At 44.1% G+C, this 15222-nt stretch overlaps 1 protein-coding gene across 1 annotated transcript; it reads right to left on the bottom strand.

Annotated features, from left to right (window-relative positions):
• Positions 1 to 1791: 1791 nt before the first annotated feature.
• sav1 (salvador family WW domain containing protein 1) lies at positions 1792 to 14272 on the bottom strand. The gene is made up of 5 exons (XM_084309434.1): positions 14060 to 14272; positions 12458 to 12994; positions 8177 to 8447; positions 6774 to 6929; positions 1792 to 4505 (listed from the first exon to the last, which is right to left on the bottom strand). Exons 1-5 carry the CDS (start codon positions 14151 to 14153, stop codon positions 4292 to 4294), a joined length of 1272 nt encoding a protein of 423 aa, XP_084165560.1. The 5' UTR covers positions 14154 to 14272; the 3' UTR covers positions 1792 to 4291.
• Between the last annotated feature and the right edge of the window lie 950 nt (positions 14273 to 15222).

The following is a 15222-nucleotide window of genomic DNA, read 5'->3' as shown; positions in this document are numbered from 1 at the left end:
GATGATGATCGTTCCGTTTTTGAAGTTTAGTGCTGTTTATAAAATAATATCTATGCCATATTTTAAAGCCAAAATGCTGTACTGTATGCTAAGAATACAGAAAGCATACGCGTGTCATCAGCAGCATGGTTAAAAAAAAAATTGGCGTCTTTATCACGTTAAGCTCTCGAATCCTATCTCGAGTCCGGTATACTTTCTTACAAAAACAACAACGTACAGTTGAGCGCGTGTCTTATGTTCGGTTGTGTGATGGATTGGTACTACTGTCATAACATGTATACAAATTTCATAGCTGTAGCAACCACCAGGCTACATACAAATACTTGATGTACATAGCACACAGTTGTATATCCCTATTTTGTGTTTTTTTGTGAGGTGTGTGTGTGGGGGGGGGGGGATAAATGTTTATTAAAGGGGCACTTAACCAAAAAACTATGCTGCCGATTTATTTTGGACATAATGTCACACACATCCAAACACTTTAAACAGCTCTGCACACATTCATTTAGTTGGACATTTATTGAGAGTAACGGTGTTTGAATACGGTCATCGGGGACACTGGATCCGTGTGTTGTGTTAATTATAGCTCAATGGAATTATACGGTAGCAGTGCCTCTAAAGACACGGTGTTGCTAATCTTACATACACATAATTTCACGGCGCTGTAATTAACACGACACAAGGATCCAATGTCCCCCGATGACATCACTGCGTCCAAATCCACTTACTCTCAATAACCCACCAAACTAAACGAAAGCGCGCAAAACTGATTACGAGGTTTTGGCTGCGTGTGAGATTACGCGCAAAATAAATCAGAGTTGATTTTTGACGAAGTTCCCCTTTAAGTGTTATATTCGATGGGAGTAAGGGATCGGGGAACGATTTTGTGCTGGCATAATATGTTGAAATAATAGCACTGGGATGGTTGATGTTGAGACAGGAAAAACACGGTACAAAGGTTTACACGACGACACACACAAAATGTTAGCTGACAATATCTTATCTCTCACGCAATAGTCTGCTTGCACCGTTTTTTTGTAATACTCACTCCTAATAGACCCCGATGATCCTTTATATGCGTGTGTGGCCTTTTGGGGGGAGGGGAAAATAGGTCTGATCTCATTGTACCGTGGAGGTGGGTGCAAAAAACTAAACCCATTGTTGTTTCTCATTGAATGTTCTGGCAAATCCGTGGAATGTAGCTATTCTGTGTGTAGGGAGAGAGGGGGGGGGGGAGAGAGAGAGAGAGAGACAGGCTATTCTGGGTGGATCTCCATGCTGTAGATCTCGTTCCTCATCTCCATACGCTATTTATTGATCTGTGGAAACCGCTGCATGGCGAAAAATAAGCCAACCCTGACTCTTGTGTTTTCCCAAAAAAACAAGCTTTGTATTCGTAAAACAATTCAAATAAACGGTTTGAGTTGTTGACGGCGGTTCCCATGTCGGCCTGGTCGTCCGCGGCGTGGGATCGCCGTCACGGAGACCTGGCAAGTCACCGCTGAGGTTTGGGCGAAAGAGCTCTGCACTCTGTTTTGCGAGGCAGGTACGGTACATGACAGTCTAGGTGTCTTCCACACGATAATGTAATCAACCCCACCGCCATCAAGATTCTCATTCTGATCTGGACGGTTTTTTGAGCCTCGCTGTACTCCAGCTGGGTCATCGGATGGAACGAAAACCTGTCTCAAAGTTTATAGGATCTCCGAGTCATGCGTTGCCAAAATTCAGATAAAAAGGAGTAACTAAATAAAAGCTGGACCAAAACTAATTAAAACCAGGCTGGAGTAATTTATTGATATGTTCCAATACCATCTCAGGAAAAGCAAGATATATAGTGTATGAAACAATATACAATGTGTTTTATTTTATTTAGCTCTATAAATAAATAAAATTGAGTATAACCATTATTATCGTAACTCGAGCTCCGTTTTGAAAGCACCAGGGTTGTGTGTTTATTCGGATCCCCATGAGTTGTTGTCGCCTAGGTAACGGATTTTCTCCCTGCGGTCCACGACATAGAATGACATTTCCAGGCGTGGATATAAGATGCATGCTACTGTATGTGGTCGTGGCTAGACGGCATTCGCGTTTAGTTGAAAACGCATCATCATTTTGAAAATATCTGATTACACAAATAGATTTTTCTCATCTCTATTTTAGGTGAAGGTGGGAGGTGATGTCTCCGCTGAGGTTAACCCTTTCACTGCCGCAATACACATCAGGTTAACCCTTTCACGGCCACACGACAGGTTAACCCTATCACACAACCAACGGCTTCTGTCATGTGGCAGTGAAAGGGTTAAAAGGGGCACTTCGCCCAAAAAAAAACAATGACAGTTTTTGAGAGTGAATGAGATTGATGATGGCCACCAGTGTTGTCATTGGAGGGACATTGAATCGTTACGTGAATTACAGCACCATGAAATAATGTAATTATTTAGATTTAGAAAAAAAAAATACCAATACCTTGTCTTATAGGGACTGCTATCTGTAATTAACACAAGACCGGGATCCAACGTCCCCCCATGACATCACTGGGGGCAATATTCAAACAAATTTACTGTCAAACTAAATGAAACAGTTTTTTTTTTTTTTTTTGAGTTTTTGGATGTTGTACAAAATAAATCAGCATCCTTTCCTTGGGGGCGAATTGCCCCTTTAAGGTGAAAAAAAAGAAGAAAGACTAAAAACGTGAATACCCTTTAGCCACGACCAGGCATTGAAAGCGACAGCAACAACTCCTCTGGGCTTTTTGATTCCTTTGTTGTTCTCTTTACTTCACAGCAGAATGTATTGCTTATGTCCTGTATTCTTAATCCACAAGGTTAAGATATATGTACAAACGTGTGACATCACTGGGAACAGACGTGTGTCGGGAGGCCTTCTTGCATAGCAGACAGACTCACAGGGGGGGGGGGGGGGAGGGGGGCGGGAGACGAGTGTCAGTCCATGGAAATGAGGCATTACATACCAAGGCAAGGAACATGATCCACACACACACAAGAGGAAAAAACAATAGTAAATGAAATTGCACTTGTTTTGGCAAACTTAAATGCATTTTTCTAAAATCATGATAGTGTCAAGAAGTTCCAGTAGCTTATTTATGTTTCATTAAACACACGCATGGTGATAGAGGAGTGTTCCCGACGCACGGTGAATGCCTGGGGCCGAGAGAGACACTCACCACGTCGAATCCCACATTTCATCCCCCGCAATATTATTAAGGTCTTTAAAATAAAAGACGCTTTTCATATCAAAACCTTCGTTTTTTTTTTAAATAATTGTGAACGTTTTGGTGGATTGTCTTATAAAGGATATGTCATAAAAAAAATGAAAAGAAGCAACAATACATATTCGTGTTGAATGTACAAAAGGTGTTCGATTTGTGTATGAGGGCTACAAATGGAGACGACGGGTAGAAAAAAAAAAGATATTCACGGAGTGACTCGAGAAACGGAAATAGATATTAAAAAAAAAAAAAAAAAAAAAAAAAGTGGAACCCGCCCATCTCCCTCTCTCCTGTGGGAAGACGGCGACTGGAGCGGCCGGTTTTCACCAGAGATATGAGCAGGCATTGTAATAATAACAAAAACAAAAAAAAATAATGCTGCTCTTTTTTTGATGAAAAGGCACAATCTTTACATTATTCTACACACGGTCAAAAAATTATGAAACAAGACACCGACAGAGCAGGTCTTTCAGACTCCCCGACTCTCAGTCTTTAAAAAAAAAAGCAGAAGTATCCGTACAGCTTCTCAGTTCTCAGTTCATGCGTGTGTATATGGCACCGCTAGTCATTCCGGCTGCAGCGCATTACATTTCTCTTCTCTTTTTTCCTTCTTCTTCTTCATTGGAGTGTTTTTATCTTGTTTTTTTCTTTTCAGTCACAAGGTCATTCATAACTTGACAGAAAGTCAAAAAGGGAGGAGGAGGGAGGGAGAGAGGGAAAGGAGGGAGGGAGGGAGGGAGGGAGGGAGGGAGGGGAGGCGCAGAGCTCTGGGAGCCGATCCACATTCTGGCTGATATATTTGGATCAAGCGAAGGCACAGATGTGTTTGGTAGAAAAGAGGAGGCAATTAAGGGCCCCGATGGTGTAATCAAAAGGAAAAAACCCCGACCGCTCCCGACTGTTTTAGGAGACGTCAGAGAGAGAGAGAGAGAGAGACTCGCGGTTCTGGTGGGCCCGGCTCCACACACAGAGAGACGTGCGGTGGTGGGCCCCGGTTCCACATTCTGTAGGCAGCAGCAGCGGCGGCTCCGCTCCCCACACACACACCACGCACGCGGATCACATGTTCCCCAGGAAGTTCTTGCTGGGCTGCTGGGCGTACCACTGCTGGCGCTGCTTGCGCGCGTCGACCTCCATCAGCAGCGCCTGCCGGTAGGCCTCGTAGGACTTGACGATGCGCTCCAGCTCCTTCATGAAGAGCAGCTTCAGCATGCCCTGGTACGTGTCCAAGTCCACCAGCTGGAACAGCTCCCACTTCAGGATGTGATCGTACCTGAGTTCAGAGGGGGGAGGAGGAGGGCTTTATTCACTCACCGGGCCTTGGGGAAAAGTAGGGATGTCCGATATTATCGGCCGCTATCGGCATTAAAATGTGATATCGGAAAATATCGGTATCGGTTTTCAATTTTTTTTTTTTTTTACATTTCTATAACCTTTATTTACCCAGGCAAGCAAGTAAGAACAAATTCTGATTTTATTTATTGTCAAAAGTATGCATAATGCTGTGTTAATTCCACAACAAGAGATATGTAATGTTAATTACCTGAAATTATTCCATTTTTTGGGGGGGGGGGGGGGGGGGGGAGAAACCCTGCATATATCGTTATCGGTTGATATCGGTATCGGAAATTAAGAGTTGGACAATATCGGTATATCGGTATCGGTAAAAAAGCCAATATCGAGCATCCCTAGAAAAAGGGATATTTCAGATCCCCCCCCCCCCCCCCCCCCCGAACCCTAGCTCTATTTCTTTTTTTATTTCATTGCTATTTTTGCACAAATCTTACATTCGTTTCCACCCTTTAACGTACCATCATACACTTTAACGATTTTTCTTTTTCTTTTTTTCTCTCTTTCTTATAAACATACAAAACAAACAGATTATTTAAGCACAGACACTGAAAACAAACCTAAACAATAAAACAAATAATTACAAAAACTAAAAGTAATTATTATATTATTTATTATTATATATACATATATATATGCACTCTTATATATACGGCAGAGGATAAAAGATTCACCTCTTGCTTATATGTCAATCTCCGTCTGCAATGTAATCATATGTCGCACTCCTAACAAGATGCTATCATTCTTCACGGTGCATGTGAGAGAATGTGTCTCAGAGACATACGAGTGTGTGTGCAAGTGTATCTCATAATATGTGTACGTATCGTGAGTATGTGTCTCAAATATGTATGCGAGTGCGTGTCTCAGATGTGTATGTGAGTGCGTCATATATGTATGCGAGTGTATGTATCTCAGATATGTGTATGTGTGTCTATAGCATGTGTGTGTGTCTCAGATTCCTAGCCCTATTTCTAATGCTTCGTCTCCACTAGCCAGGGTTTAGCCGTGGTTTTTCCACCATCGACTAAAACACACTTCGTCAATCAATATCTCAAATGAAAAAGAAACTACTTACTATCGTGCACTTTGCTACTAAGGTATCTACCTTGCCTATATTACTACCTACCTACTACTGCTAATATATCTTTACTACCACTGGCATCTACTATGTACTATGCCTATATTACTACCTAATTATGCCACTATGTCTATAAGTATACTACTATGCATTCAAGACTGTAGCACTCAAGTTCAACACTGTTTGATGAACAATCTTACAGCTGGCAGAGTTGTACCCTTCCTGGTGACTTGTTCTTGGCAGAACTTGTAAGTCGCTTTGGATAAAAGCGTCAGCTAAATGACTAAATGTAAATGTAGTGTGGCCTGTCTGGTACACAGTGAGCGTCTCCATTGTCTTTAGAACCTGGCCAAACCTGGCTGAACATAGCCAATGGAGACACAAACCCAACCATACCATACCAAACCTGGCCATGGCTATAGCCCCAGCCAGGCTGAACATAGCCAACGGAGACACGGCATTACTCACCAAATGAGCTCCGGATAGTTGGCCACAAATCAACGCAAAGTCAGTGGGGTCAAGCTCCTGTCTGTACAGGCTGACTGAGGCTCACTGAAAACTACTCCACAGTGCACACAGAGTACATTTCTCAGCTTGTACAAACAGGAGCTCGACCCCATTGACTAACTTTACATTGATTTGTGGCTAACTATCCCGAGCTAGCATGAGGGACAGCCGAGAAAGGACTCTGTTAACAGGGCATCGATCTGCAGGTTTCAACAAGTTCAATGTAAGACTTTTTAAGATATTTTTAATACCACTCAAGAGCTAAATGTAATACTAGCAGAAGAAAAAACAACACACGGCGACACTGTATTGGCGGCTGCACCGGCGTGCCAATTTAAATTCTAGCACGTTCCACACAAGCTCCCGGTCGCCCCGCAAAAAACAACCACTTGAATACAAATTTCATATTATTTAATCTCCCAACAGCCAGGATAATACCTGTGCAACTGACATTTTAAGACCATAAATTGAGAATTATGAATCTAATCTACCCCGCAGATAGCTTGGAATATCCACACTATGCTGGCGTCTTCTAAAAGAGACCGGGGCAAAAGTGGGGGCGGGGCGTGTCACGGTGAATAGACCAATCGCGCGGCGGCTCCTTACTTGAGCGGGGCACGGGCGTAGACCTGCAACCAGTCAGGGATCTCAGCCGTGTGGTAGGGGTTGGCCGGCACCAGGACGGGCTGGTTCCTCTCGGCGGGGCGCGGCTGATAGGCCACGGGGGGCGGTAGCGGTGGGGGCTGGTCATAACGAGGCACGCTGGGGAGCGGGGAAGGGGAAGAAAGACTTAACATATATAGAACAGAGAGATCTACATTTATATTAGTTGTCCGACAGGAATTTACAAGACCTGGCTGACGATCGCGCAAAGTAAAGATTTTTAGATTAGATTCAAATGTATTGTCATCATACATACAGCACAAGTACAGCACAATGGAAAAAAAAAAAAAGAGTTGAGTACTACTGAGTAATAGTGCTAATCAGATGTATGCACATTGCACAGAGTTGTAGTATTAATATGTACAGACAAAGATATAGTATCTACAGATATGTAAAAAGGATTCGATGCAGGTACGTACAGACAGATGTGAATCGATATATATTATATATATATAGTACCAGTCAAAAGTTTGGACACACTTTCTCATTGAACTGAATGAGAAGGTGTGTCCAAACTTTTGACTGGTACTGCATATAGAGCATTATTGTACATGCTATCATACAGACCTTTTAAAAATTATTTATTTTTAAAATAGAAACCTGGTGCAATTTGCTCAGGAATCCGGATCAGTGGTGGAGTCTTACTAAATAATAATAATAACCTTGTTTTATATAGCACCTTTCAAAAGACCCAAGGTCGCTTTACATGGGGGGGGGAAACAAACAAAAGTAACAAACATAGTGGGCAGACTCAACATACAAAGTGGTAAATTAGGGGTTAAAGGCCAAGTTGAAGAGGTGGGTTTTGAGTAGTTTTTTCTGCAGGGAGGGAGTTCCAGAGGGTGGGAGCTGCCACACTGAAAGCTCCGTCCCCAAAGGTCTGCAGTCTGGTTCGGGGGATGGAGAGCTGACCAGTGCCTGTGGATCGCAGGGACCGTGACTGAGTGTAGGAGGTCAGTGAGGTACTGAGGTGCCAGAGCTTAAATATTGGGCATACCGAAAGTCTTTCTCTGGTCTGCATCCCCTTAACAATTGTGTGTATTGAGCCGTACTGTATTGTTTGTACCCATTCTGCAATCTGTTAATAAAGTTTTCAATCAATCAATCAAGTGAAAGTGTTAACCCTTTGCAGTGTGGTAGTGAAAAGAAAGGGTTAACCTTCTGTAGTGGGGTAGTGAAAGGGATAACCTTCTGTAGTGTGGTAGGGAAAGGGTTAACCTTTAACCTTCTGTGGTGAAAGGGTTAACCCTTTGTAGTGTGGTAGTGAAAGGGTTAACCCTTTGCAGTGTGGTGGTGAAAGGGTTAAAGAATAAAGGCACAAGTCTACGCAATTCCAGTGGCGTTACCTTGGAGCGCACGGGTGGCGATACTGAGCCCTCTTGTTGATGTGGTCCACGTAGTAGACTCCGAACTCGGCGGACTCCACCTTCTCCCAGCCAGGAGGGAGCCCCTCCCTCTCCAGAGGGTGGCTCCAGTGTGTGGTGTTGGTGTTGTGGTCGATGTAGTACTTCCTGCCGCGGATGGTCCAGTCCACGGTCCAGCCGGGGGGAAGAGGGAGGTCCTCCCCGGTCAAGTTGGAGAGGTTCCCCAGGGACTTGGCCTGGATACGACCTATGCCTGCGACGGGGGAAAAAAAGAAGAAAAAAAATCGTAGAAACCTTGAGGGAGAAGGGATGGACATCTCGGGGCCAAACGATGTGAACCTGTCGCCAGAGAACAGTGCCTCTGGGAGGGGGGGGGGAATGTTTTGGGAAAGTTCCTGAGGACGGTTCGGACGTCTTGGGAGGGAAGATGGTCATTTATAGGATAGGAATGTTCCCCCGTTGGAGGAGGTTATTCTGACGAGCCAACTGTACAAACAATAGGGTGGGAGACGCCGGGGCGAAACGTTTACATTTAGACACCGCTTTTATCCAAAGCGACGTGCAAGATTGTGAACAACAAGTCAGCAGGAGGGGTACATCTCTGGCAGCTAAAGGTCAGGGGCATTGTTTGTCAAATAGTGAAGAACTTTGAGTGTTACACTCTGAGTGCATAGTAGTATAGACATATTAGCATGATAGGTATAGTATATAGTATAGTAGCATAGTAATAAAGTACATAATAGAAGAAAAGACAGTAAGACGATTTTATTTTTTTTATAGGATAGGAATGTTCACCCGTTAAAGAAGCTATTCTGACAAGCCAACTGTGCAAACAATGGAATGGGAGACGACAGGCGCAACGAATGGCATTCAAGCAGCGGAACTAAAAAAAAAGCACTGCTGATTCATTGTCAGATATTATCCCCAAGTGCTTTTGGACAGGTCTGCTTCAACGGCCAGGACAAACCGACCCGAGTGTGCCAGCCAGAGTGACTGTCCGATGATTCTGACCTACATCATTCGGTGAATGGAAGGAAATGGGAGGGAAACGTCTCGTTACTTCGGGACAGGAAGCACCCTCTGGATACAGCAGAGCACCCTAACTCTCTGTATGAACAGACCGGAAGCACCCTCTGGTGTAGCCCCTTTCGTGACTGTGATGCACCGAGTGACTCCACAGTCACTTCCTAGCCCATAGCAAACCAACCTATGTTGACCATGAAGGGCTGGTTCTGCCCGAACCGGTCGTTATACAAGTATCACAGAGAAATTTCAAAAGGTACTCACAGTTGGACGAGGGTTTCGGACAAAAATACGTGATGGTTTGAAAGCTTGGCGTTGCTAATAAACATTTTAAATATTATTTATAAACTGGTCAACAGTAACACTGCTCAAAACGGCTTTATTTCCGTATTTGGCTGCCTGGTGTGATCACAGCGCATGCGCATCATGCACCCAATGCCGGAAATAATGCAGTGTTGACCAGTTTATAAAAAATATTTAAAATGTTTATTAGGAAACACCGAGCTTTCAAACCATCACGTATTTTTGTCCGAAACCCTCGTCCAACTGTGAGTAGTACCTTTGAAATTTCTCTGTGATACTTGTATAACGAACGATTCGGGCAGAACCAGTCCTTCATGGTCAACATAGGTTGGTTTGCTATGGGCTAGGAAGTGACTGTGGATTCACTCTGTGCATCACAGTCACGAAAGGGGCTACCTCTCTCTGGTGGACACCACTGTGCACCCTCACTCTGAACAGACAGGAAGCACCCTCTGTACACCGCAGAGCACCCTCACTCTCTCTATGAACAGACAGGAAGCACCCGCTGTACACCGCAGAGCACCCTCACTCTGAACAGACAGGAAGAAGAACCCGCTGTACACCGCAGAGCACCCTCACTCTGAACAGACAGGAAGAAGCACCCTCTGTACACCGCAGAGCACCCTCACTCTGAACAGACAGGAAGAAGCACCCGGCCTCTGTACACCGCAGAGCACCCTCACTCTGAACAGACAGGAAGAAGCACCCTCTGTACACCGCAGAGCACCCTCACTCTGAACAGACAGGAAGAAGCACCCTCTGTACACCGCAGAGCACCCTCACTCTGAACAGACAGGAAGAAGCACCCTCTGTACACCGCAGAGCACCCTCACTCTGAACAGACAGGAAGAAGCACCCTCTGTACACCGCAGAGCACCCTCACTCTGAACAGACAGGAAGAAGCACCCGGCCTCTGTACACCGCAGAGCACCCTCACTCGCAGTATGAACAGACGGGAGCGTGGGCTCACTCAACAGGTTCCGTGCTTCCGACATGTCAAGAATGCGATCAGTGTCGTGTAGCTAAGATTGCTAGAGACAAGTACTATAAACCGGAGGGGGGGGGGGGGGTTGAAGAAAAACGATAGCAGTGGCGTATTAAAAAAGAAGCCGCAAAAAGAATGTGAAGGAAACCGAACGTTTCAGCAACGCGGCGGCTGGAATCTGATCAATTCTGCACGAGTGTGACGGCAACAGCACTGGTGTTCTCTGCCAACTAGCGAGCGAGGGACTGGAATGTGCGAGTGAGTGTTCCACAAAAATGCATTCCTCCTCCTCCTCATCATCATCTCATGCCCTTTTCTTGAGAAAGATGCCCTGAGCCAGCGAGTCTAAAAAATAAATCACTTTACAACTGTATAACACACAATGCATCACACAGGAACTTATTGGATACAGTTCAGGACGAGTAGTCTTACTACTCAGAACTAAATGAATTAGCCCAGTGTGTGTGATGCGCATGTAGAAAGTATTAGAGTAAACGGATGAGTCTGGGGCTGAGACAGTTTGGCTGGGGGCGGTCTGCAAATTGCCGGTTTGCCGTCAGAAACCTTTAGCAAACAAGAGATGAAAAATGCAGCGAGCCGTTTGTTTAAATGCAATCCAAACAAGGCTCTCCGTTAAGTGACGGCCTTAGAGAGATAAAAAAAAACAAAACCATGTACACTAATTTAACGTGTCAGTCACAAAATATAAGGTTTCTATTCGTTTCTGGTATGCGACCCCCCCCCCCCCCACCCCCACAGAAACTTGAGGTTGGAAAATTCTTGCGACACCAACATTTAATCGCATGAAAAGTGTATGCTTTAGTACATCATACAGATTACCATGTCAAGTGTGACACGCTGTTTCATGGACACACCGTTTAATTCCAAAGATGGGGAGAAATCATCGCTTTTTTTCTTTTTAATTACAAAGCGGCAGACTGCAGAGCCGTCCAAAAGCCACCGGTGATGTTCATTCCAGGTGTACAATACTAATCTCCTGTGTGAGATTAGAATTGTGAGAGCTGAACATTCTAACGATGACGTTGACACAATGGCTACTGGTCGTTGGAAACTACGTAGCTCTAGTATTCCTATGGTTGTTGTTTTTATTTATTTTCCCCATTGTTGCTGCAGGGTCAAGGCCCACATATTTCACTCTGTTGTATATGTGTATAAATAATATGAAGTCGTCTGAATCTGAATCCAAGACAACCATGTCTTGACATGCCCTACATCCACAACTCCAGGCATGTGCACAGATGGGGTCCAAAGGGGGCTTGAGCCCCCACCCCTTTGCCCCGCCATACATAAAGTGCCTTCTTACAAAGTCTTTGATGTTTTTTCTGCATATAGATTTTTAGTTTACCATCATCTCCACATAAAATGGGGCAGGTCACATACAACAACAACAACCTAACCAGGTTTCAACAAGTTGAATTTAAGACTTTTCAAGAAATATTTTGACCACAAAAACACACATAGCGACACAGACTTGACAGCAGCACTTGCATGCCTATTTGAAGTCTCACACGTTCCATACAAGCTCTCGCCAGACGCACCAAGCTCCTGGTAGCCCCGCAAAAACCAACGACTTGAATACAAAAACATTTCATATATTCAATATAATTTCATCTCTCGACAGCCGAAATGTTTATTACCTGTGCAAATGAAATGTAACACTTTTTTTTTGAATACCGCTTTAGGCCTTAAATTGAGAATTATGAATTTAATACTTTTTAATACCCCAAAGACACCCGAAGTTAATAAAAAAGGGAGAGGGCAGCTACCCCCAAAATGCCTGTACACTGTACTGCTCAAATTAATGTAGTTCCAGTTCCAACATAAAAGAACACATCTCGTGTTCACCTGTGGGAGGTTTTCAACATTAAAAAAAAAAAACATCTCACGTTTACCTGCGGCAACATTAAAAAAAAAAAACATCTCACGTTTACCTGCGGGAGGTCTACTTGGGGCCGGGGGAGTGTGTTGCGGTGGCAGTCTTTGGAAGTTGTGTTCATGGTGTTCATAATATCTATAGTCCTCAGGAAAGCGATCAGGGACACGTCTAGGCTGGCGCTGCTGCTGCTGCTGCTGCTGCTGTTGTTTGTGCGGCTGGTTGTCATAGTAGGGTTCAGGGGGGTAATAGTAGCGGGCAGCATCCCCGTTCTCAGACATGGGGCTCACATCTGTGAGGAAGGACTGCGAGGAGCCGCCGTACTCGTGGGGCAGCTCCCCGAGGCTGTGGGGCAGGTCTCCCAGGCTGCGCGGTAGATACGGAGGCGCCGACATCCGGTGGCTCTCCCGACGGGCCACTTCGTGGGGTGGCCTCTGCACCGGGGGGCGTAGGAAACTCTTGTTGCGGGCCACCACCACCACCACCGGCTCTCGGCTGTGTCCCACGGGATAGGAGGACGGCCCCATATCTGGCAGAGGGACTTCTGTGCGTCTGGGAATAGTGGGTCCATGACGGACGAATGAGGGCATAAGATCTGCAAAGAGGGTGGGGGAAAAAAAGAGTATCCATTTATTACACACACAGCACAAATATGACGCGTGTCATATAAACACATTATATAACCTTATTGTCATGCACTCTTCCTAATGTACTAACTTACGCTCTGCTCAACACTGTAGAAGTCTGAACACTTTGATGAACATTGTTACTCAGCTGATAAGAGTTGTACCCTTCCTACTGACTTGTAAGTCGCTTCTTTGGATAAAAGCGTCAGCTAAACGACAATGTAAACGATGGCGGGTAAGCAGCGACAGTCAGCAGTTCTATGACATAAGCATCCAGCATAACATTAGTCATCAACAACCCAGAGCGATGACACCTCCTTTCACAGCTGTAATAATGCTGCTGGACTAATCTATTGATTGAAACTTTATTAACAGATTGCAGAATGGGTACAATACAGTACGGCTCAATACACACAAGATTGTTAATGGGATGCAGACCAGAGAAAGACTTTCATCTTGTTTACATCAGGGTCCCCCATTTTCAATTCATCATAATGACATACACGACATACAGATAGACAGTACTGCTACATCTATACATTTATGACATACCAGATTTGCAAATACAGTACTGTTTGTGATACAAAAAGAGTCCAGAAAAGATCTACAGATTTTACTAGCTACACCACATCAATCATGTAATCATGTGTTTGGGAAATACTGAAACAGCCACAGCAGAAATCACTCGACCAGCAATATTTGTAGCCAACTTAGCAGCTAAGTTAGTAATGCTAACCCTAGTTAGTAGGTTTACTTCAGTTTACTGGCAACTGTCTAATGTTGCTAATAGTTAGCTTGTCCATGCTAATAATGTATTAACTGGTCAGCAATTCGTCCAAACAAGTTCACCAACTATTGAAATTCCATACAAATAAGTCGAATGACTCAAATGTAAAGAGCGGATTACACGCGTATGGTGAATCACAGTTTAGAGAGAGAGTGGTAAACAGTTTAACAGGTTTAATAACAACTTTAACACAACAGGTTAGCACGCCGGCTAACGTTAGCTGCTAACTTGTTGCTGCACTACTTACTCCTGAGGAGCGGCGATGTCTCCTTCTTCACATACTTCCCGTGGACCTCGGCCGGTTTGGACGCTTCGTTTTTACTTTTCTTTCGTGAGAGCATAACTCAAGAAGCACAGGGGACGTCAATAACGCAGTGGTGGTGTTTTCTTCATGGCCACGTCCCTCCTGGGCTTCGCGACTGTCTGACTCCCTTTCGATGATATCCAGTGCTGCATACACTAGCCCTCTCTCTCTCTCTCTCTCTCTCTCTCTCTCTCTCTCTCTCTCTCTCTCTCTCTCTCTCTCTCTCTCTCTCTCTCTCTCTCTCTCTCTCTCTCTCTCTCTCTCTCTCTCTCTCTCTCTCTCCTCTCTCTCTCTCTCTCCTCTCTCTCTCTCTCTCTCTCTCTCTCTCTCTCTCTCTCTCTCTCTCTCTCTGCACTCCCACCCCTACTGCTGGAGTGTTGTGGGAGTGATCACGCTTTATTCCCTCACTGTTCATGTATATACTCTCTTTTTTAGACCCTTCTTGTATCACAAACAGTACTGTATTTGTTGCAGATCTGGTATGTCATAAATGTATAGATGTAGCAGTACTGTCTATCTGTATGTCGTGTATGTTATGATGAATTGAAAATGGGGGACCCTGATGTAAACAAGACGAAAGTCTTTCTCTGGTCTGCATCCCCTTAACAATTGTGTGTATTGAGCTGTACTGTATTGTACCCATTCTGCAATATGTTAATACAATTTTCAATCAATCAATCAATGCACAGCCCTGCTAAATATTCCATTCCACTGTACTGTTATTTTATTCCATTAGTACTGTATATACCATTTATTGTATAATTCTATTATATTCCATTGTGCTTCTATTTAAATTTCGTTCAGTCTATATTCCACCTTTTTATTTGATCATCTGTCCGTTGTCTGTCCTGTCTGATTGATTGATTGAAAACTTTATTAACAGATTGCAGAATGAGTACAATTGATTGATTGATTGATTGAACATTTTATTAACAGATTGCAGAATGGGTACAATACAGTACGGGCCGGCTCAATACACACAATTGTTAAGGGGATGCAGACCAGAGTTCGTCTCGTTTACATCAGGGTCCCCCATTTTCAATTAATCATAACATAATATGACATACATGATATACAGATACAGTACTGTTACATCCAGACATTTA

The sequence above is a fragment of the Notolepis coatsorum genome (genome assembly GCF_963971535.1).
Source record: "Notolepis coatsorum genome assembly, chromosome: 3".
Classification (NCBI taxonomy): Eukaryota; Metazoa; Chordata; class Actinopteri; order Aulopiformes; family Paralepididae; genus Notolepis; species Notolepis coatsorum.
This window is presented reverse-complemented; position numbering and strand designations above follow the sequence as displayed.